The sequence below is a fragment of the Erithacus rubecula genome, assembly GCF_903797595.1.
Source record: "Erithacus rubecula genome assembly, contig: scaffold_149_arrow_ctg1, whole genome shotgun sequence".
NCBI classification, from domain to species: domain Eukaryota; kingdom Metazoa; phylum Chordata; class Aves; order Passeriformes; family Muscicapidae; genus Erithacus; species Erithacus rubecula.
Genome location: NW_027636152.1, coordinates 31,406 through 55,677, shown reverse-complemented (window position 1 = coordinate 55,677; position 24,272 = coordinate 31,406). Strand labels below are relative to the sequence as shown.

General features: G+C 55.1%; 2 protein-coding genes across 2 annotated transcripts; one reads left to right on the top strand and one right to left on the bottom strand.

The window, feature by feature from the left end:
* The first annotated feature begins 515 nt into the window (after positions 1 to 515).
* LOC306815531 (olfactory receptor 52B2-like) lies at positions 516 to 1,597 on the top strand. The gene has a single exon (XM_079332110.1). It carries the CDS (start codon positions 616 to 618, stop codon positions 1,582 to 1,584), a length of 969 nt encoding a protein of 322 aa, XP_079188236.1. The 5' UTR covers positions 516 to 615; the 3' UTR covers positions 1,585 to 1,597.
* A 17,808-nt stretch (positions 1,598 to 19,405) lies between these two features.
* Positions 19,406 to 21,740, bottom strand: LOC306815527 (folate receptor alpha-like; the record flags this gene model as incomplete). The annotated part of the gene is made up of 5 exons (XM_079332102.1): positions 21,630 to 21,740; positions 20,756 to 20,944; positions 20,195 to 20,333; positions 19,704 to 19,972; positions 19,406 to 19,447 (listed from the first exon to the last, which is right to left on the bottom strand). Exons 1-5 carry the CDS (start codon positions 21,684 to 21,686, stop codon positions 19,406 to 19,408), a joined length of 696 nt encoding a protein of 231 aa, XP_079188228.1. The 5' UTR covers positions 21,687 to 21,740.
* Positions 21,741 to 24,272: the final 2,532 nt, after the last annotated feature.

The following is a 24,272-nucleotide window of genomic DNA, read 5'->3' as shown; positions in this document are numbered from 1 at the left end:
CATTCTGTCTCCCGTCACTCTGCTTGAAGTGGAAGCACTTGGAAGAGAAGCGTGTGAGTGCTGTGTTAAAATCAATGAGGAGGAGACTGGGTGCTGGTTTTTACACGTAGCAGGGTGTAAGGACACTGCAGCACAGGGCACACCTGGGTTTGTGAATGGGTTTGTGAATGGGGTTTGTAAATGGGGTTTGTATTGTAAAAATGGGGTTTGTGAATGGGGTTTGTGAATGGGTTTGTAAATGGGGTTTGTAAATGGGGTTTGTACCCCTTCACCCTGCAGTACAGTGCAGACCTGGGTTTGTAAATGGGATTTGTAAATGGGGTTTGTATTGTAAAAATGGGGTTTGTGAATGGGGTTTGTAAATGGGGTTTTTGCCCCTACACCCTGCAGCACAGTGCAGATCCCGGGTTTGTAAATCGGGTTTGTATTGTAAATGGGGTTAGTAAATGGGGTTTGTAGATGGGGTTTGTGAATGGGGTTAGTAAATGGGTTGGTGCCTCTGGCTGTGGCTCTGTGCACACCAGAGCAGTGGCAGGAGGCGTTCGGTGCAGCTGGAAGAGCTCAGGCAGCTCAGATAAGGTGCTGCGGTACCCTGTGCCTTGGCTTTCAGGGGACATGCCCTCGTCCAACGCCACCAGCCTGGCTGCGGTCACGTTCGTGCTGACCGGGATCCCGGGCATGGAGCAGCTGCACGGCTGGATCTCGGTGCCGTTCTGCTGCCTGTACGTGGCGGCCCTGCTGGCCAACGGGGCGCTGCTGGCGACCATCTGGGCCGAGCGCAGCCTGCACCAGCCCATGTACCTGCTGCTGTGCCTGCTGGCGCTCGCCGACCTGACGCTGGCCACCACGGCCGTGCCCAAGGCGCTGGCTCTGTTCTGGTTCCGCGCCGGCGAGATTTCCTTCGCCGCCTGCCTGACGCAGATGTTCTTCCTGCACTTCACCTGCCTGGTGGAGTCGGTGATCCTGCTGGCCATGGCCCTGGACCGCTTCGTGGCCATCCGCTTCCCGCTGCGCTACGGCGCGGTGCTGACCCCGCGGGCCGTGGCCGCCGCGGGGCTGGCGGCCGTGCTGCGCGGCTTCTGCATCATCCTGCCGTGCGCGCTGCTGCTGCGCCGGCTGCGCTTCTGCGGGCAGCGCAGCATCGCGCACACCTACTGCGAGCACATGGGCATCGCCCGCCTGGCGTGCGGCGACACCGCGGCCAACGCGCGCTACGGGCTGGCGCTGCCCTTCGCGGCGGGCGCGCTGGACCTGCTGCTCATCGCCGTCTCCTACGCCTTCATCCTGCGCGCCGTGGCGCGGCTGCCGTCCCGCGGCGCCCGCGGCAAGGCGCTGCACACCTGCGGCTCGCACCTGTGCGTGCTGCTGCTGTTCTACCTGCCCGCCGCGCTGACCGCGCTGGCGCAGCGCTTCGGCCGCGTCCCGCCCGGCGCGCACATCCTGCTGGCCAACCTGTACGTGCTGCTGCCGCCGCTGCTCAACCCGCTGGTGTACGGGGCGAGGACGCGGCAGATCAGGGACAGGGTGCTCAAGGTGCTCGTGTGCCCCGGGAGGGGCGTGCCGAGAGCGCCGGGGGCGAAATGATGGACCCGAACCGGGCTCCCCGCCCCCGATTCTCTTTCAGCTCGTTCGGGCAGCAGCCCAGCCCAGCCGAACACAGAGCACCCGGCATCCTCACATCCTTCCCCCACGATTGTGCAAAACGCAAGGCAAAGGCAAAAATCAGGATCTCTGGCTGGCAATGCAAGGAGAGCGAGCAATGAGAACCTACCCAGGTATGTCACCTGTGGGAAATCCCAGAGCAGCTGGGGTGGAAAGGGACCCCAGAGCTCAGCTCACCCCACTCCAGCGGGTTCGTGCAGAACTGGATGCACAGGAGCACAGCCAGGTGGGTTTCCACCCTCTCCAGAGAAGATCCACAACCCCCCTGGGCAGCTGTTCCAGGGCCCCATCACACACACAGTAAAAAGAACTTGCCCTCATATTCAGCTGGAACTTCCCATGTAAATCCCCCACAAAGAGGACGTGGGTGGAATTCCACTGTGGTGTGACAATAAATCCGGACTCAGATGGAAAGACATATAATGAATGTGTTCTTCTGATTGACACCTGTATAATGAAATTCATCCTAGAGACTTATTCTTCATTAAAATTCATGGCATTGAAAAATCTCCAAAAGGAATAGTAGAGAAATAAAACAAAGTGTTGCACTTCAGCATTCACGGGGTGTCTTTATTCCTTAGCTGTGTCACTTGACCTTACTTTGAGCAAACATGTCAGTGAGAAATCATTCTCAAAAGAGTCACAGAATGAAACAAACTATTATCAAATCCTAAAAACGCTCTTGTTCCAGAGTAGCTGCTTTCCTGGAGCTTAAAAATCCCTTGGGAGCAGCAGCTGGAGGCATCAGAGCAAGGTCCCCCAGAGCAGAGCTGCAGCAGTTACTCTCTAGAAACAGCCCCCAAAAATCCAGTGCCATGCTGAGACTGAACACACAGCTTTTCTTTCAGAACCTGACTTTGTTTCACGTTGCTTGGAGGTAACACTCGTTGTTGTTTTGTGATGAAATTGGAAGTGAAAGGATGAGCCTTGGCCGTGGCACCAGCAGTGACATCCCCTCCAAGGCCTCACGTGCAGAACTGCTTGTTTTCTTTACAGCAACGTGGATTCAATTCCTTTTCACTTTATTGCTTCTTTAATGGCAGCAGCTTAATGTTCCAGTCCAAATTCATCCCACAGTCACCCAGCAGGACAGCCAGAGGCTTTGCAGGTCCAGGTTATGAAGGCAGAGGGACAGTGTTTATTCCCATTCTGAGCAGCAAAAATGAGTTCAGTGATTTGCCTAAGGTGCATCAAGCCTTGTTTTACAAGCTAAATGGATTAAGTATTTTTTATGGTAAAAGTCTCATTTTCTAGACCCTCAGCTGCAGTCTGAGAGCTTGGCAGGTTCAGCCCCTGTGCCTCAGTGCAGGGATCACTGCTCATGATGTGGCTCACCTTCACCCCAAAATAAAAGGGCCAAAGAAAGGGGAATTGCTGGTGCAGTCATGCCCATGACTGGGACCAAAACAGTGCCTTGAAAATGGGAAAGGTGCTGGAGTGCAAAGCAAGGAAGCAGAGATTCCTCGTCTTGCTACATATCTCGGATTTTAAAAAAACCCCTCCAAACTATCTCAGCTCCAAAACCGAGTTTCAATTGCCTCTTGACCTTGAACATTTCTGTGCAAAGGCTCCAGCACAGCCAGAGAAGCTGCCAGAGAGAAGGAGATGATGCTGCAACACTTAAACCAGCACATGAACAGCATTTCAGTGACTCCCTGTAAAACTGGCCTGCTGCATTTCTTTATGCCAGGAGTCTCTGGCTCTGTGGGTTCTGAGGTGACAAACGAGCCTGAGCCCTGCTTTGGTCCCAGGGTTTGAGTTGCATTAGGTCAGAGAGGATCTCTGCAGTCCCCTCCAGCCCCAGCCATTCTGGGATTCTATAAAGCCTCCATTCAAGTTTAATTTATACCAATTATAATTACATATATACATATTATACAATACTAAAACATTAATTTAGTTTATGAAACTCTGCTATAAAGCACCATACATTTGTGGGTGTGTGTGGAGCCTGGGCTGGGGTTCTGCTGTGGGTTTGTCTGGGGGATGTGTGCCCTGTCATGAGCACTGATCCTTTAGAGAAGAAGAGAGGAGTGATTTCCTGGGGTGGAGAATCAGAACCGAGGGACAGATCAGGACTGGGTGAAATCCAACCCTCAGCCTTCACCTGGGCTGGGGGTGCTCACAGGACCCCAGCCCCAGCCCCTCCTTGTGGGGAGAATCCTGCTCCACGGGGCCAGAACTGCCCCTGGGCCAGCAAAACCACAAACAACAAACCAGAGACACACACCAAAACCAAAAACCACAAACCAAAAACCAAAACCACACACCACAAACCAAAAACCACAAACCAGAGACACACACCAAAACCAAAAACCACAAACCAAAAACCAAAACCACAAACCACAAACCAGAGACACACACCACAAACCAAAAACCACAAACCAGAGACACACACCAAAACCAAAAACCACAAACCAAAAACCAAAACCACAAACCACAAACCAGAGACACACACCACAAACCAAAAACCACAAACCAGAGACACACACCAAAACCAAAACCAAAAACCACAAACCAAAAACCAAAACCACAAACCACAAACCAGAGACCACACACCACAAACCAAAAACCACAAACCAGAGACCACACACCACAAACCAAAACCAAAAACCACAAACCAAAAACCACGAACCAGAGACCACACACCACAAACCACAAACCAGAGACACACACCAAAATCAAAAACCACGAACCAGAGACCACACACCACAAACCAAAAACCACAAACCAGAGACACACACCAAAATCAAAACCAAAAACCAGAGACCACAAACCACAACCACAACCACAAACTAGAGACCACAAACCAAAACCAAAAACCACAAACCAAAGACCACACACCAAAACCAAAAACCACAAACCAAAGACCACACACCAAAACCAAAAACCATAACCACAACCAAAAACTACACACCACAAACCAAAAACCAAAACCACTAACCAGAGGCCACACACCAAAACCAAAAACCACAAACCACAACCACAAACCAGAGACCACAAACCACAAACCAAAACTAAAAATCACAAACCAAAAACCAAAAACCACAACCACACACCACAACTACAAACCAGAGACCACACACCACAAACCACAAACCAAAACTAAAAACCACAACTACAAACCACAACCACAAACCAAAAAGCACAAACCAGAGACCACAAACCAAAAACCACAACTACAAACCAAAAACCACAAACTACACACCACAAACCACAACTAAAAGCCACAAACCAGAGACCACACACCAAAAACCACAACCAAAAACCACAAACCACAACTACAACCACAACCCACAGACCACAGACCATACAGCACCCCCCACAGCCGCAGCCACCCCGCTTGCCCCCTCATTAAACAGTGCCTGGGGAGGTTCAGGCTGGCTCTTAGGGGGGAGTTCATCACTGGGTGGGCTGCTCAGCCCTGCCACAGGCTGTGCACTCCCACCCTGGGGGCGGGCAGAGGTGGCCTGGGCACTGCTGGGGACAGCTGGCTGATAGTCCCAGGTGTTGTGACATGAGGAATTCCGTGGCTCTGTGCTGCTGGCAGCCCTGCTCTGACAGGGCAGGTTTCCCTGCTGACCCCTCAGAGTGCCAGGGCTGCACCCCACTCCTCATTCCATCCCCTGCACACAGGCAGCACAGGCTCCTCTGTGCCAGAGCTCCCCGGGCAGCTGTGCTGCCTGCACACCTCACACGGGGGTTCTCTGTGGGCTTGGATGCCCTTTGGGGGCCAAGCCTCCCACCCCACTGCCTTCCACACAAGGACCTGGCTGCAGCTCCCAGGTGCCTTCTGAGGCAACACAGAATCCCACCATGGTTTGGGTGGGGAGGCACCTGAAATCCCATTGAATCCCACCCCTGCCATGGGGACACCTCCCCCTGTCCCAGGCTCCAGCCCCAGTGTCCAGCCTGGAAATGACCATTCCAGGGATCCAGGGGCAGCCACAGCTGTGCCAGCCCTGCCCACCCAGCCAGAGAACAGCTCCTGCCCCATTCCCACCCAAATCTCTGCTCTGGGTTTAAGCTGTTGCCCCTGCCCTGGCACTCCAGGCCTGTGTAGGAGACACTCTCCTGCTTTTTCATCAGCCCCTTTTCGTGACAGCAATAAAAAATCATCTTATGCTAATGAAGATCTTCTCCCAGAAGGAAGAGTTGCTCATCTCTGTACCAAGTGTGAGTCACTGTGACTCAGAGGTGTCCGTGTGTCTGACAGACACCTGGAACCTTCCAGAGGAGCTGCCAGAGCCTGGCAGAGCCCTGGGACACTGAGCCAGAGCCCTGGGGACACTGAGCAGAGCACTGGGACACTGAACAGAGCCCTGGGGACACTGAGCTGAGCCCTGGGACACTGAGCAGAGCCCTGGGGACACTGAGCTGAGCCCTGGGGACACTGGGCAGAGCCCTGGGACACTGAGCTGAGCTCTGGGGACACTGGGCAGAGCCCTGGGGACACTGAGCAGAGCCTGGGACACTGAGCTGAGCCCTGGGACACTGAGCAGAGCCCTGGGGACACTGAGCAGATCCCTGGGGACACTGAGCTGAGCCCTGGGGACAATGAGCAGAGCCCTGGGAACACTGGGCAGAGCACTGGGACACTGAACAGAGCCCTGGGGACACTGAGCCAGAGCACTGGGACACTGAGCCAGAGCCCTGGGGACACTGAGCCAGAGCCCTGGGGACACTGAGCAGATCCCTGGGACACTGAGCAGAGCCTGGGACACTGAGCAGAGCCCGGGGACACTGAGCTGAGCCCTGGGGACACTGAACCAGAGCCCTGGGGACACTGAGCCAGAGCCCTGGGGACACTGGGCAGAGCACTGGGACACTGAGCAGATCCCTGGGACACTGAGCCAGAGCCCTGGGGACACTGGGCAGAGCACTGGGACACTGAGCCAGAGCCCTGGGGACACTGAACCAGAGCCCTGGGGACACTGAGCCAGAGCACTGGGACACTGAGCCAGAGCCCTGGGACACTGAGCCAGAGCCCTGAGGACACTGGGCAGAGCACTGGGACACTGAGCAGAGCACTGGGACACTGAGCCAGAGCCCTGGGACACTGAGCTGAGCCCTGGGGACACTGAGCCAGAGCACTGGGACACTGAGCCAGAGCCCTGGGGACACTGGGCAGAGCACTGGGACACTGAGCCAGAGCCCTGGGGACACTGGGCAGAGCACTGGGACACTGGGCAGAGCACTGGGACACTGAGCCAGAGCCCTGTGGACACTGGGCAGAGCCCTGGGGACACTGGGCAGAGCACTGGGACACTGAGCCAGAGCCCTGGGGACACTGGGCAGAGCACTGGGACACTGAGCAGAGCACTGGGGACACTGAGCAGAGCCCTGGGGACACTGAGCCCCCTCTCTGGACAGGGACCATGGGACAGGCCACCCCCAGCTCCAGGGGACAGATTTCCCCTCGGGCAGGTGGGTGTGAGCTCCCCAGGTCCAGCTGTGCAGCTCCTGAGAGCCAGGCAGGAGGGACCAGGAGGGGCTGGCTGGGCTGCAGCTCAGGATTCTGACCTCAGAAAAGAGGCAAAAGCTGCTTCCAGCTCAATGTTTCCATCCCAGAAAGAGAATCTGGGGGAAAATGGAGCCAGACTCATCAGGGGTGAAGGGACAACAGGGTGGGTGGGAAATCGTGATGGGGCAAAATCCTGTTGGAAGGTAAAAGAAAAAACCTTCCTTGTGTGGGTGGGACCTCAGTCCCTGGAAATAGGAAACTTGGATACTGCCAGAGCTCCTTCTTCAGGCTGCAAGCTAAGGACATCACAGGTTTCAACCATAAAAACTTATTTTGCTTTTGGGATTTCTATCCTGCCCATCCTGGCTGGGAACTGCCCAGCAGAACCTTCCAGCCCTCAGAAAATCCTGTGCTGCCCCCGAGGCACAGAGCAGAGGTGCACAGACCTCTCTGGTTTATTACCACATCCTATTTTATTTCATGCATTGCCCAAGCCCACAGCAGTGCCCTGACTAATTCACCATTTTCTCTGCTGTTCTGGGATAAAGCATCCATGAAGGAGAGACAAATTTAGAGAAAACTTCAAGGTCTTTGTCAATTGATCAGCTGCCTCAATATTTAGAAGTTCCCCACAGCCCTGTTGGTGTTTTTAAAAAATCCCATTTCAGAGTCATGATTAAAGCCCATGTGTCCATCCAGCAGGAGTTTGGCTTTCCCAGTTCTCTGATCCAGATTTTGTCTTGGGCAGGTGAATGACTCAGAATGACTGTGCTGAGGATGGCTGGCTGTTTTAAAGGGTAAATGTGAAAGTTCTCATCCAAAGAACATATAACTGTTCATCTGCTAGATTGAATAATGTCTTGAGAAAAAAAAAATTAAAAAAAAAATAAAAATGAAATAATAATATGAAAAAAAAAAAAAAAAAAAGAAGAATGTGAATTTCACCTAAGATACCAGCAGAGAGAAAGAAAGTCCAGGGAGAGATTTGACTTACTGAGTTCAGACAATGTGAGAGCTGAAAGAAATCTGAATTGATCCCAAACTTGTCCCCAGTCTTGTGTGGTGTCTCTGATGAGTGTCCAGTTCCACCCCCAAACCCAACATCACCCAGCGACTGCAATGGGATGGAATGAGCCACTGCTGCTTTGCAGACCTGAAAATACAAGAAGACAGATGGAAACTCTGTGTGCTTTGGGGCCCTGGAGCTGAGGACAGAAGCTCTTTGGACATTGCAGGGGTTTGGTGGGTAAAGGCCATGGAATTCCTCAGAAATGCACCCAGGGTGTGAGAACAGATCACAGGGACCCCTTCCTAATGTTTGCAGCTCTCCTGTAGCTGGGAACAGGCCCCACCTGAATTAACACATTAATTAGAGTGGGGAGAAGGGAATAAACACCCTTTCCACACTTTGCCCTTGAGTGCCATCAGAGAAACCTCTCAGCAGTGACATCAGCCTCTGCAGGGCCCCGAGTGGCACAGCCCCGTGGAAAATTCCATGGTGGAACTCCATGGCCTCTGCCCTGGAGATTTGGAAATTCCCAGGTGGAACATCCATGGTTTCTACCCTAAAGATTTGGAAATTCCCAGATGGAACCTCCATGGTCTCTGCTCTGGTGATTTGGAAATTCCCAGGTGGGAGCTCCATTCTCTCTGCCCTGGAGCCATGGAAATGTCCCCAGATGTGCAAGGCTGAGGCTCAGTCTGGGCTGTGGAGAGGGAGCCCAAGGCTGTGGCTGAGGCACAAATGGCCAGGAGAGGTCAGTGGGTCAGTGTGGCCTGGCTGTGGCTGTGGGTGGGTGCAAGGGGCTGCAGGGGGTGATGCTCCCAGTGCTGGGAGCTGAACCTGGGCTGGGCAGAGCTGTCACTGCTCTGGTCACTGCTCTGGTCACTGCTCTGGTCACTGGTCACTGCTCTGGTCACTGCTCTGGACACTGCTCTGGACACTGGTCACTGCTCTGGTCACTGCTCTGGACACTGCTCTGGACACTGGTCACTGCTCTGGTCAGTGCTCTGGTGTTCTCTGGCATTTGGAGCTCATCAATGTGTCGTGGCCAGCTGAGATTTGTGTGTGGAGCTGCTCAGATCAGCGACAGTCTGGAGTTTCTCCATGGAAAGGGCTGTCCAGCCCTGGCACAGCTGCCCAGGACAGTGGTGGTCACATCCTGGATGTGCTCCAAAAACCACATGGAAGTGGCACCTGGGGACACATGGTGGTGACCACAGGGACAGAGCTGGGCTGGGGATTGTCCAGAATCTGCTGCTTCATTTGAGGTGTTAGTAAGTTCTCTTCACTGGAGAATCAGGACAGCTGGTACCCCAAAATCAGAAACAGCAGCGAGGGAAAGGGGGCTGAGACTGCATAGCCTGGGGCTGTGGCTGGACAATTGACCCCCAGGTGTGGATGAACTAAAATTTATAAAAGCATAAAACTGGTGACCAAAATCCATCTTGGATTTGATCTGGGTGCAGCCCCAGCCAGGCTCTTGCACTGCCCAAGGTGAATCCTCTCAATAAATTCCTGTTTTATCCCTTTTGCTCTGTCTGGTCTCTGCTCCAGCTCAGCCTTCCACCAGCTGGGCTCGATGACTGCAGAGATCTTTTCCATCCTTACTGACCCCCAATCTGAATTCCCTGAGATGCTGCAGCCAGCCTGGGGCTCCAAGCACCTGGAGGGACACTGGGTTATCCACTCTGCCCCTCATTTTTAGGGTGTTAGATCTGAAAAGCAGCTTTGGAATGACTCTAAACAGGGCCTGGGCACCTTCTGGCACCATGGGTGAGGGAGGCTGCAGCTGCTCTGGTGCTGCTCCACCTGCCTGGGGTAGGGGATGGTGCAGGATTCCCAAATTTCATGGGCTGTGCCCACCCAGGATGGTGAAGGAGTTCCCCCTCTGTCCTGGTTTGAAGGGCAGGTGTCTGCCAATAAAGGCAGAAGCTTCTCTTTGAAATGGGCAATGTAAACCCCCTCCTCCAATTATTATTATCATTTTGAAATTAAGGGGCTCTCAGACAAAGAGATGGGAATGAGGAATAACAGTTCTTTCCTAGGACAATTCAAATAGCAATGCAGCATTACACAGAACAATCCCAACCCTGCCAGAGTCAGAATCCAAGCTGGCACAGTCAGTCAGTCAGGGTGGTGGCACAGTCCCATTCCATGGTGCTGCATCCTCCTGCAGGGGCAGATGTGGCTCAGCTGGAGCAGTGCTCCTGGAGAAGGTGCAGTTTCCTCTGAAGCTCCAGGGATGATGTGCAAGGCTCTGGTTTTCCTCTGGAATGCAGTGGGAAGAAGGTTCCTTGGTGTCCAAATGTCAGTTTTTCTCTGGGTAGGAAAGGCTTGGCTCCTGCCCTGGCTGGAGCATCTCCCAGTGGGATGATGGAATTTTCTCAGCCATGCCCTGGGACTCAGTGGCCATGAACAGGAGATATCTCCTGGAGGGAGGATGGGCTGTGGGAAGATAAAGATGATTGCCCAGCTGGTTTAAAGATGGCCCATGAGCAGAGAATATGTGCCAGGAGATCAGGGGCACTGCCCCACCTGGGGACAGAACACACATTGCTGGGCACACCAACCCAGCACACCTGAGCAGGGCTGTCCCCACCCAGCTCCTGTCCCCTCAGCCCCAGGGGTCTCCCCAGGGCTGCAGCCCCCCGCAGCTCCTCCTGTGTCCTGGCCCTGGGGTGGGGCTGGTGTCAGTTCTGCCCCGGGGGTGGGGCTGGTGTCAGCCCTGGCCCTGCAGAGCCCCCAGGAGCCCCGAGCCCCCTTTTGTCCCTGCTGCTGGCCCTGGGCAGTGCCCAGGCAGGAAAAGCCCCTGCAGGGCACAGGGGGGTCAGTTCCCTGCCAGCCTCCATCAGGGAGAGCCTCTGGTGCTCCCTGAGCCAGGACATCTGCTCTCTGGGGAATATTCTTTAATGGATCCATTCTTCCTCTGGATTTCTCTCACCACTTGCTGAAGCCTCTGCAGACTTCTGGTGTTTGCATTTTGCCCTGACAAAGTGTTCCAAAGATTGATCCTGCTGAGGCCATAACGCCTCCTGTAACGGGTCCAATTTTGCCACCTGCAGTTTCATTTAATGCAGCTCAGTGTTTGCATTAGGGGAGAACAGGCAATCAGACCTGAGTGCCCTTTTCTAGCCACCAGGACAGCTCAGAGCCCCCCTCCCCCCCAGCCATTCCCCTCCAGGCTTCACCCACATCTTCCTTCGTGGAAATTATTCACACTCCCTGGTCGTGTTTGTTACCTGCTCCCAAAATCCTTCTACTCCCCAAGAGGACAAACAGAAGGTGAGAGCATCTGTGGGTTTTCAGGTCGAGATCTTTCTGTCTAGTGTCAGGGTTATGGGTTTGATCTGTTCCCATGGTTATGGGGTTTGATCTGTGCCAGTGTCAGGGTTATGGGGTTTGATCTGTGCCCAGGGTTATGGGGTTTGATCTGTGCCCAGTGTCAGGGTTATGGGGTTTGATCTGTGCCCATGGTTATGGGGTTTGATCTGTGCCAGTGTCAGGGTTATGGGGTTTGATCTGTGCCCAGTGTCAGGGTTATGGGGTTTGATCTGTGCCCATGGCAATGGGTTTGATCTGTGCCCAGTGTCAGGGTTATGGGGTTTGATCTGTGCCCATGGTTATGGGTTTGATCTGTGCCAGTGTCAGGATTTTGGGGTTTGATCTGTGCCCAGGGTTATAGGGTTTGATCTGTGCCCAGTGTCAGGATTTTGGGGTTTGATCTGTGCCAGTGTCAGGGTTATGGGTTTGTTCTCTCCCCAGTGTCAGGGTTATGGGTTTTTGTTCTCTCCCCAGTGTCAGGGTTATGGGGTTTCATCTCTCCCCAATGTCAGGGTTATGGGTTTGTTCTCTCCCCCATGTCAGGGTTATGGGGTTTATTTTCCAGCTCACCTGACAATACCCCAGGTTCTGGGAACTCAGTCCTTGTGGGGTGGATTCATCCCTGCCCCTGAGCCCTCGGAGCAGGTGGCTCAGCCTGGGAAGCAGAGCTGCCACAGCAGCAATTATCCCATCCCCACTCCTCACAGGGACCTGGGGCTGCTGTGGGGAGTGAGGGATTCAGGGCTAGAAACCTTCTGGGTGGATTTCAGGAACAATTCATTTCAATGCTGGGCCACTTTCCCTCCAGCAGCCAGCCACAATTAATGATGCATTTTTCTGGGAGCTGGGATTGTGCCAGATGCCTGACCCTGCCTTTTGTATTTTTATTTTCCGAGAGAGATAATTTCTTTCATTAGCCCAAAGGCTGCAGCTGGGAGATAAATCTTGCAAAAGAACCTTCTTTGTATCAAATGTGCTGGTGGAAAATCAGCCTCTGGACACACTTTGTTTGATCTGTGTTGCTTTTAGGGATCCCTGTGCACCACGGGGAGTCAGGAGGGGAAACCTGGTCTGCATGGAGAGTTCTGAATGGAAAACCCATGTGAAAACCCAGCCAGCAATCCCAAAATCCCAAATCCTGGGGTTGGGAAAGCCCTTATGAGTCCCAGCTGTGCCCTGTCCCCACCTTGTCACCCCAGTGCCACCTCCAGGTGCCACCTGCAGGGATGGGCACTGCAAACCTCCCTGGGCAGTTCCAACCCCTGAGCTCCCTTTCCATGGGGAAATTCCTGCTGCTGCCACCCTGAGCTCCTTTCTGAGCCCCTTCCAGCCCCCAGCCCCTCCTGTGACTCTGGTCACTCTCAGATTCCTGCAGTGACAGGTCCCCAGGCTGAGTCTGGATGGGACCCACAGTGCAAAGCCTGGCTGAAATCCAGGGTGCTCCAGGAAAACCAGCACACCTCCCCCTCAGCTGTAGGTATGTGTTTTGTGTTTTCAAAGCTGAGAAATGCAGCCAGCCCACGGGATTTGCTGATGGAAATGCAGGAAGGGCTGCTGGCTCCTCAAACCCAGCTATTTATTGTCACTGAAATAACACCCAGAGCTGGTGCTCTGCCCGTGGAGGGGGTGAACAGGATGATCTTTAGGGTCCCTCCCAACCCAAACCTGCTGGGATCCTGTGATCCAGCCCCCTCTCACTGCTGGGGAGGATGAGCCCATCCCCAGGAGAAGCTGCCCTGGATGCAGTGAGGATCCTCAGAATGCACAAACAGCCAATGAGGTGGAAAATAAAAAAAAAAGTGGCATTTCTGATGGAAACACAAACAGTAGGAACACAAGGAGCCCTGGGAGAGGGTGAGGCCCCCCTGAAGGACAGCACTCACCCAAAGCAAGCCAGCAGGTCTGGCCCCTGTGCCTCACACCCTGCAGAATTTAAATTATTTCATTTATTTCTTTATTATTCTGCTGCTAGTGGGTCTCTGGAAGGTGCCTCCACTTGGGTTTGGTGCTGTGGGGGTCCAGAGGGGGGCTGGAGTTACAGCAAGAACTGTGAGCAGTAAATAAATAAACCCTGTAAATAAACCCCAGCCTGGAGCACCCAGGTGGAACAGAGGGAGCAAAGGCAGATCTGCCAGGGAGGGCAGACCTGTGTCCAAAGTGTGGCCACAGCAACACCCACAGCCCAAAATCAACAGGTACAGCCAAAAAATCAACAGGCACAGCCAAAAAATCAACATTCTCTGCCCAAAATCAACAGGCACACCTCAAAAATAAACAGCCACACCCCAAAATCAACAGGCACAGCCAAAACCAACAGGTACAGTCAAAAAATCAACAGTCAAAGCCAAAAATCAACAGGCATGGCCAAAAAATCAACAGTCACAGCCAAAAATCAACAGGCATGGCCAAAAAAATCAACAGGCACACCTCAAAAATAAACAGCCACAGCCCAAAATCAACAGGCACAGCCCAAAATCAACAGGTACAGCCAAAAATCAACAGTCACAGCCAAAAATCAACAGACATGGCCAAAAAAATCAACAGGCACACCTCAAAAATAAACAGCCACAGCCCAAAATCAACAGCCACAGCCAAAAAATCAACAGGCACACCCCAAAAATCAACAGCCACAGCACAAAATCAACATCTGCACCCTAAAATCATCAGCCACACACCAGAAATCAACATTCAGTGCCCAAAAATCAACAACCACGCCTCAAAAATCAAAATCCACACCCCAAAAAATCAACAGCCACAGCCCAAAAATCAACATTCACACCCCAAAATCAACAGCCACACCACAAAAATCGACATTCAGTGCCCAAAAATCAGCATCCACATCTCAAAAATCAACATTCACTGCCCAAAAATGAGCATCCACAGCCCAAAAATCAACCCCCTAACCCCAAAATCAGCACCCACAGCCCAAAATCAGCCCCCACAGCCCACTGCTGCCCGGGTGGGGACTGCTCTCCTCTGTCTCACACTTTCCCAGGAACTGGATGTGAATCCTGGTGGTTCTTTGCCCTTTTCACATCTCTTGTTTTTCCTCCCACTGGTTTTTATTCCCATTTATCTTCTGTCCATCCTCCACGATCTCTGCCACAGCCCTTGCCCCTCTGTAAGGGCTCCCAGGGGAATTGTCACCCTGCCCTGATAATTTTAAACCATTTCTTTTATTAGCTTTTAATTTCCCCACCCTGTTCTCCCTGATTTCTTACTTTGCTGCCAGACTGGAGTTCAGGACAAGTAATTTTTACCCAAAGCCAAGTCCCTGCCCTGCCTGGTGACATCCTCCATCCCTGCAGTGCTTGCCCAGCACTGGGGGCACAGCAGCTTCAACTGCCCCTTCTGCATGAAATCACTTCTTGCCTTGCCCCTGCTCTTCTGCTTTCCATCCTTGTGCCTCCTGCAGATCCTCCCTTCTGGCTTTTCCTCCTGCCAGGGACCACCACCAAGATGGGGATTTATGCCCGTGCCTTCTGGTGCCCTGCTTGCCTGCTCACTGCATTGGAGAGATTTGGGAAAAGAATTAGAAATTGCTATTTTGAGTCCATCTCTAATGAACCCAGAGGTTCCTGGAATGCTCCCTCCTGGGCATTGTCCATGTGCAGTGTGACAATTCTGGGATGGTTTGGGTGGGGGGCACCTGAAATCCCACCCAGAGCCACCCTGCCATGGCAGGGACAGCCCTGCTGTGCCCAGTGTCCAGCCTGGCCTGGGCACTGCCAGGGATGGGCAGGGGGGCTCAGCATTCCCAGCCCCCCCTGCCGAGGGGCAGCGCCTCCAGCTGCAACATCCAGACAAAAAGGAAATGAAACAAAAGGAAATGAAACAAAAGGAAATAAAACAAAGGGAAATGAACACCCAGAGGAGGGAGATCTGCAGTGAGGGTGCTGCTGGTTCTCTCTCCCCTTGGAAGGAGCCCAGGACACTGGGGAATGGAGCCCTCCTGCCCTAACCTGGCCAAACTCAGCCTAAACTAGCCTAAACCAACCTAAACCAGCCTAAACCAGTCTAAACCAGTCTAACCTGGCCAAACCTGGCCTAAACCAGCCTAACCCTGCCTGTGCCTGCCGTGTGTACATAGCCCTGCATTCCCTGCTGCTGCAGACCAACCTGGCCAAACTCAGCCTAAACCAGCCTAACCTGGCCAAACCTGGCTAAACCCCACCTAAATCAGCCTAAACCAGCCTAAACCAGCTCAACCCAGTCTAACCCAGCCCAACCCAGCCCAACCCAACCTAAACCAGCCTAAACCAGCTGAAACCAGCCTAAACCAGTTCAATCTAACCTAACCCAGCCTAAACCAGCCCAACCTAACCCATCCCTGTATCCCACCCATCCCATCCCTGTATCCCATCCCTGTATCCCATCCCATCCCATCCCTGTATCCCATCCCTGTATCCCATCCCATCCCTGTATCCCATCCCTGTATCCCATCCCATCCCATCCCTGTATCCCATCCCATCCCATCCCATCCCTGTATCCCATCCCTGTATCCCATCCCTGTATCCCATCCCTGTATCCCATCCCTGTATCCCATCCCATCCCTGTATCCCATCCCATCCCTGTATCCCATCCCTGTATCCCATCCCATCCCATCCCATCCCATCCCTGTATCCCATCCCTGTATCCCATCCCATCCCATCCCATCCCATCCCATCCCATCCCATCCCATCCCATCCCATCCCATCCCATCCCATCCCATCCCATCCCATCTCATCCCATCCCATCCCATCCCATCCTATCCCATCCCATCCCATCCCATCCCATCCCATCCCATCCCATCCCATCCCATCCCATCCCATCCCATCCCATCCCATCCCATCCCATCCCATCCCATCCCATCCCATCCCATCCCATCCCATCCCTGTATCCCATCCCTGTATCCCATCCCTGTATCCCATCCCTGTATCCCATCCCTGTATCCCATCCCTGTATCCCATCCCTGTATCCCATCCCTGTATCCCATCCCTGTATCCCATCCCATCCCATCCCATCCCATCCCATCCCATCCCATCCCATCCCATCCCATCCCATCCCATCCCATCCCATCCCATCCCATCCCATCCCATCCCTGTATCCCATCCCTGTATCCCATCCCTGTATCCCATCCCATCCCTGTATCCCATCCCATCCCTGTATCCCATCCCTGTATCCCATCCCTGTATCCCATCCCTGTATCCCATCCCTGTATCCCATCCCTGTATCCCATCCCTGTATCCCACCCCTGCTTTGGGCTCCTCCTTCCCTGGCTGTGCCTCCCTGCCAGCCCACACAGAGCCACCACAAACCCAGCCAGAGATGGGCAAACTGGGGCAAACTGGGGCAAACTGGGGCAAACTGGAGCAAACTGGAGCAAACTGGGGCACACAGCCCTGGGGTGTCAGGGAGTGTCTGCAGCTGGGGCTGCCTCCACCAGAGCTGCTGCAGCATCCCCTGAGCTCATCCCAAAAACCTGAGAGGATGAGCCTGTAAAGGGCTGGGAGCCAAGAGGGCAGATCTCCTCCAGGTCTGAGTGGATTTGGGACAGGAGGGGATCTCAGCCCTGGATGGATTTGGGACAGGAAGGGATCTCAGCCCTTCTCTGCAGGATCCCAGAGTCCTTCCAGCTCACAGAACCTGGCCATGCTTTGGACTGAGGGGCAGAGCTGAGCCCACCCAGATCCCACCCAGAGCCCACCCAGAGCCCTCCCAGAGCCCTCCCAGAGCCCACCCAGAGCCCACGCCCAGCGAGCAGGAATTGCCACAGCAGATTCCCCCTCCCCTCCAGCTTGGCCTTTGGGTGGTTTGGGTTTTGTCCTCTGGGGGACACCTGGGGCAGGCAGGGCAAACCTCACACCCCACACACGGGCCAGGAAACATCTCCAGGCCCTGGTCAGCTGTGGGCTCCACCTGCAAATTTTGGAGACAAAATAGTATATTTAAATCAATTAGATTAAATGCATGATATTTAAGTTAGAGAGGGGAAGTGCTTCTCTGTTTTATATAAAGGCAAGGAATTAGTGATCAGCTGTGACAGAGGCTACATCATTAGGAACATTTTAAAATAAAAACCAGCCAGAAAAGCTTCTGGAAACAGCTGCTCTGATCTAAAAACTCCTGAAAATATTTGAAGTGCTACAGAGCTCTGCAGCCTGGGCTTGGGAGACAAAGTTCATCATGAGACCCTCCCACAGATCCATGAGAGCAGAGACACCCCCAGCCCCCAAACCACCCCCAGACCCCAAACCACCCCTAGCCCCCAAACCACCCCCAGACCCCAAACCACCCCCAGCCCAGTCTGGCAGGGGTGCCTGAACCTCTGTGGGACTTAGTCCTGCAGGATGGGGATGGGAACACAAATGTGTTTATATAAACCAGGGATTCATGTGAAAGGGATTGGGCTGGGAGATCTGAACAGCATCAGGTGCCAGTACAATGCACTGCTTGGGACAGGCTGGAGAATCCTATTAAAGCCAGCAAACCCCATGGCTGAGCACAGACTGATGTCACCCACCCAGGCCAGGGGCAAATCTTCTGGGAAATCTCCCCTGGGAAGTGACCTTGAGGGACATCCCGAGAAGGTGCCAGGCAAGGGGGAGTTACAAGATGCCCAGGGTAAAAATCTGGGACTGGGCTTGTGTAGGATGAAGGATGAAGGATATAGGATATGGGGTATGGGATAGAGGATATGGGGTATAGGGTATAGGATATGGGGTATAGGGTATGGGGTATAGGGTATGGGATATAGGGTATGGGATATGGGATATAGGGTATAGGATATGGGGTATAAGGTATGGGATAGAGGATATGGGGTATGGGGTATAGGGTATGGGGTATAGAGTATAGGATATGGGATATAAGATATGGGATATAGGATATAGGATTTGGGATATAGTATATGGGATACAGGATATAGGATTTAGGATATGGGATACAGGATACAGGATACAGGATATAGGATTTATGATATAGGATATGGAATATGGGATATAGGATATAGGATATAGGATATAGGATAAAGGCTTTTACAGGTGTCTCTGGGCTGTGCCAGGGCAGCAGCTCTAGGGAAGGTGTCAGTGCCAACACTTAGGGTTCCTGTCTCAGGTACTTCACCTGCTCTGCCACACCTCCCCCACTGAGGATGCTGGGCTTTGAGATCGAGGCAGGCTGGTTCCTTCATCCAACCCCAAAAGCAGCAGGATCCCCTCTCTGCCCCACTCCAGGCATCCAGCCCCTCCCACCCTCCTCGTTCCCCTGCAAGGAGCTGCTCAGGTTCTGCTGAGGTTTCTGCCTCAGAGGAAGAAAAGCCCCAGACAAGCAGAGTCTGCACAGGTCCTGCAGCTCTGGGCACCTTGAGGGCTGAGCTCAGCTGGGCTGCAGCCAGGGCACTTCTGCCCCCCTGCCCTGCCAGGTGAGCTCACCTCCACAGCTGCCCTGGGACCCCAAAACAGGGACAGGGATGTGCTGAGAGAGCCCAGAGCAGGCAGGAGCTGCTGCAGGGCTGGAGAGCTCTGAGCCACACCTGGGGGTGCTCACCTGGACAGGAGGAGCTGCAGGGAGAGCTCAGAGCCCCTGGAGGGATCCAGGAGAGCTGGAGAGGGACTGGGGACAAGGGACAGGACACAGGGAATGGCTTCAGAGTAGGGTTTGATGGGATATTGGGAATTAGGAATTGTTCCCTGGATCCCTGGCAGTGCCCAAGGCCAGGCTGGACACTGGGGCTGGAGCAGCCTGGGACAGTGGGAGTGTCCCTGCTGTGACTGGGGTGGAAAGAAATGAGATTTGATATCTCTTCCAGCCCAAACCATTTACAGGGTTATGATCTTTCCTCCCCCCAGGCCAATCCCCACATTTACAGATCCCACACCCAGCCCCAGCCCAGCCCCCAGGACACCTCCCCCTCCTCAGGAGCGTTTCACATCAGCACAACAAGGCAGACAGAGCAGAGTTTATTATCAAAGCACCCTTCAGGGAGCCACAACAGCCCAAAGGCCAGACAGCACACGGCCCTGGGGAGGAGCAGCTCCCACAGACAGAGATTGTGCTGCTCATCCCCCGGAGGCAGCAGCAGCCCTGCCTGGCCAGGGACAAAGGGACAGACTGGCAGGGTCACCTGTGCCAGGCTGGAGCAGCCCCGGCCCTGCAGGAGGGTCACAGGAACCCCCACCCAGGGATCCCCGAGCCCCCAGAGCCCCCGGGGAGCAGCAGCAGGGCCAGGGGCAGCAGCAGGAGCAGGAGCAGGGCAGAGCCTGGCACAGCCCGCACGGCTCGGCCCGGGGCAGGCGGGGGTCTGTTTGTGCCGGGATGGGAGCCCGGGGCAGGCGGGGGTCTCCTCCCCGCATAGAACCGTGCCACGGCCGCGTTGGGGTTGCCGCGGGCGGGGTCGAACCACATCTGGATGCAGCGGCCGCTGCCGCGGCGCTCGGGGCTGTAGCTGAAGGAGCCGGACCAGATCTTCTCACACAGGTCCTGGGGCCGGGGGAACACCTGCCTGAAGGGTCTGCACATGGAGCCCCAGGGGCAGCGGTTGGTGCCTGCGGACAGAGCAGAGCTCAGGGGACAGAGCAGAGCTCAGGGAGAGCCCGGGGACAGCCCTGCCCTCCTGCAATCCCCTCCTGCAATCCCCTCCTGCAATCCCTTCTGCAATCCCCTCCTGCAATCCTCTCCTGCAATCCCCTCCTGCAGTCCTCCCCTCTCCCGCTCCCTCTCCCTCTCCCCCCTCCCCGGGGTGAGGGAGGGCTCCCAGCCCCACAGACCTGTTGCCCAGTTCCAGCCCTGGTGCCAGTTCTCCTTGCAGGTTCTGGCATCCTTGCAGTCCTGCCACCACTGCTCGCAGTCCTCCCTGCACAGGGGCACGTTCAGGATCCTCTCCCGGCGCCAGCTGCTGTCCCCAACCTGCAGGGCAAGCACCAGCCGGGCTGGGGATGGCCCTGGCAGCCAGGGGCAGCATCTGCCCCGTGCCAGATCCCCCAGCCCCTCCCGGACCCACAGCCCATCCCAGAGCAGCTCCAGCCCCAGCACGATGTGCCTGACACACGGAATTCCTCCACCAGCCCTTGGAAAGTCCTTGGAGTGTTTCTACTCTGTGGGAAAAGTTTAGAGAGCCCAGATATTGAAGAGAAATGGTTCCCTGGCAGGGAGGGCAGGGCTGGCACAGCTGTGGCTGCCCCTGGATCCCTGGCAGTGCCCAGGCCAGGCTGGATGGGCTGCAGCAGCCTGGGGCAGTGGGAGCTGTCCCTGTGGCAGGGGTGGCACTGGATGAGTTCTAATGTCCCCCCCAGTCCCGGGGGTCCCAGGGCTCCCTGCTCTGCTCCCACCTGCTGGATCCAGGGCCCCAGGTTGGGGGAGCACTCGTACAGGCAGGTGTCCTGGATGAAGTGGCGCTTGCACTTGGCTGGCATGGCCCCGCAGTGCCTCCAGTTGAAGTTGTAGAGCAAGGACTGGTCCCTGTGGGCCTCTGCACTGGTGTTGGCCGTGCAGCAGGCGTTGTCCTTCCAGGGGGAGCACTGCAACACAGCAGGCAGGGGCTGCTGAGCTGGGCAGGCACTGCCCCAGCAGGGCACAGCCCACGGCCTGAGCCCCAGCAGCCACAGCTTCTCCTCTTCTCCAGAAAACTCTGGGTCACTCTGGGCTCGGGAGCTGGGCACTGCAGCAGGGCAGGGCTGAGGAGGAGCAGGGACCAGATCCTGAGCAGGAATTAGTGCCAGCCCCAGGAACAGGAACAAACCCACTCTTCCTGCCTCTGGGGCAGAGCAAGGAGCATCTCCCACACTGAGAGGGAGCTTGGGAGTCTTACCTCACCATCCTTCCCTCACCATCCTGCCCTCACCATCCTTCCCTCACCATCCTCACCATCCTGCCCTCATTATCCTCACCATCTTGTTCTCAGCATCCTCACCATCCTGTCCTCACCTTTTCCTCACCATCCTTCCTTCACCATCCTCACCACCCTTTCCCCTGCAGTGCTCTGGGGTCCCTGAGCCTCAGGAGGGGTTAGAGGGGGTGTCAGAGGGGTGACACTGAGCTGACAGACCCCCACAGCACTGCTCCTTTGCTGAAAGAAGGCAGCAAACCAGCAGTCCCAGAGCCAGCAGGGACTTTATCCCTCGGGCAAGTGGTGGCCAAGCCCAAGCCAGCCCATAATATGCAGGGGGGCACAGGGAAGGGCTGGGACAGCCCAGCAGCTCCTACCTGCTCATAGAGCTGCCCCTCGGGGCCAGGCTCCCGCTTGTGGTGCTTGGCATCCATGCAGACGTTCAGCAGCAAATCCTGCCCTGGGGCCACGGCACAGCGAGCCAGCAGCGCCAGGGACACTGCCAGGGACACTGCCAGGGACACTGCCATCCCTGGGGACAGGCTGGGCAGAGGGGACAGCCCGGGACGGGACAGAGAGGGGACAGAGAGGGGACAGCCCGGGATGGGGACAGAGAGGGGACAGAGCTGTGCAGAAAGGGACAGCCCAGGATGGAGGACAGAGCTGTGCAGAGAGGGGACAGATGAAAGAGATACAGAGCTGGACAGAGCAGGGACAGCCCAGGGCAGGGGACAGAGAGGGGACAGAGCTGTGCAAAGAGGGATAGCCCAGGCAGGGGACAGAGCAGGGACAGCCCGGGCAGGGGACAGAGCAGGGACAGCCCAGGACAGGGGACAGAGAGGGACAGCCCGGGCAGGGGACAGCAGGGACAGCCCGGGCAGGCTGTCACGGGCAGAGCAGGGAGGGGCTGTGCAGATGGGCACTCCTGGCAGCTGCAGAGCTGGTGGCACCAAGGACATGGGGCAGGCTGCAAGGTCAGCCCCAGTTATCAGCACACAGGCACAAACAGCCAGGCTGGGCACAGCCACCAGCCCCGGGGGAGGGGGATGCTCTGGCACCCCCTCCTGCACCCCACTGCTTCAGGGAGGAGCTCCAGCCCCAGACCCTCTGCCCCGAGGGGACCCCCGGGATCTCTCCTGAGTGCTCAGAGGGGCAGGGAAAGCTCCAAACCCCAAACACCAGCACCCTGCTCCATGCTGCCTTCAGGGGTGTGCCAAGACAGGAAAACATTTCCCTGATCTTCATCTGAGACTTGGGAACCCTGTCCTGGAAATCCAGCAGAGACCTGGGTCACTGTGGAACCACGGGAGGGTTTGGGGTGAGGGATCTCAGCCCATCTCCCCCCAACCCTGCCAGGCAGGGTCTCCCTCCCCTGGGCCAGCCTGCTCCAATTTGGGCAACCAGAGACAGGTCACACCATGGTGCCTCTGCCCTCCTGGAGCCTGGGACCAATTTCACAGTCATTTTCTAAAGAACACCCCAAAAAACAACCCAAACACACCAACCAACAGCAAGACTTGGCCAAGAACATTCCTTCCCATTCCCTGGGGGCACAGCACAAGGGTGTAAACCAGACACGTTCTAAGAAGAATTTTGCAAAAGACAGAAGCAAGATGAAGCATTTACAGCATTAAAATAGCACAAAACACCCCAGAAAATGCAGCCACAGGCCTGAGGAGACAGGAACCTGAGCACCAGGAACTGTCAGGGAAATTAATCCACAAACACCAGAGGTTTGTGTCCAATAAGGAGACAGAGGAGTCCTTTTGGCTTTATTGGAATAAAGGGAGAGCCCATGGGACATTCCCCTGGGATCTCAGATTTTTGGAGCACACAGCCTCCTTTTATCCCAATTTCCCTCTCTCTTTCCCCATGGGCTGAGGTACTTGAGAGGCACAGACTCCCCTAAGATATCTGAGATTCCCCTCTAATGTACAACCCTCCCTGTTAATTTTTAATTCTTATACAATTCAGAGTTTTCCCCGTTGCTTCTTTCATCTTGCAATATCCAATTTCATTTCTCAGCAAACCTACAGTTTGTTTGTAAAGGCAAATCTCTTTTCCCATTCATCAATCAGTGGAATCCATACCATCGTTTCTTTTATCTCTCCGTGCTAACCTTATCTCCCAGCAGATCCACAGCTTGTTTGTAAAGACATATGGGACATTCCTCTCAGGAGGAGCTAATTTGGGTTTTAACTGCATTGATGCCCTCAAATCACAGCCCAAAACCCTCTGATCTCTCCAGAGCAGCTCCTGCAGTGGGAGAGGTGTGGCACGGGGCATCCCCCTCTCCCAGCTCTGGCTCCAGCTGTGCTCAGCAGCTGGACCATGTGCTGGTGGCAGGGGCTGTCCAGCTCTCTCCAACAATGCAGAGTTCCCTCCCGAGGCAGGAGATCAAACCCAGCAAACCTGATTCCTCCAGCTGGGGCTGGGCCATGCAGGAGAGACCCAGGGCTGTGGGGTGGAGCAAACCCTGGAATAAATGCAAAAGGAATCAATGGAATAAATGGAATAAATGGAATAAATGCTGCTGCCTCAGCAGGGAGCATCACCACAAAGCAGCAGGGCAGGTGTGGGGGGAGCAGTGACCTCCCTGAGACACCTGAGCACAGCCAGGGGTGCTGAAAACCTCCTGAGACACCTGAGCACAGCCAGGGGTGCTGAAAAGCTCCCTGAGCACAGCCAGGGGTGCTGAAAAGCTCCCTGGGCACAGCCAGGGGTGCTGAAAAGCTCCCTGGGCACAGCCAGGGGTGCTGAGGCTCCGAGGGAAGCTCAGCTCAGGGCAGGGTTTCCCCTGAGCAGCTCCGGGGCTGGTTTCTCTTTCCACACTTCCATCACTGATGTTTCAGTGATGAATCACCAAGCAGCAAATCTTTCCAAATCTCACGTGTGAGCACTTGGGGAGAGTCCCTGGGGCTGGAAGGGACCTGTCCCCACCTTGTCCCCACCTTGTCACCCCAGTGCCACCCCCAGGTGCCACCTGCAGGGACGGGCACTGCAAACCTCCCTGGGCAGTT

Coding starts and splice junctions, on each gene's coding strand:
- LOC306815531 (XM_079332110.1), top strand. CDS start 616: ATGCCCTCGTCCAACGCCACCAGCCTGGCTGCGGTCACGTTCGTGCTG.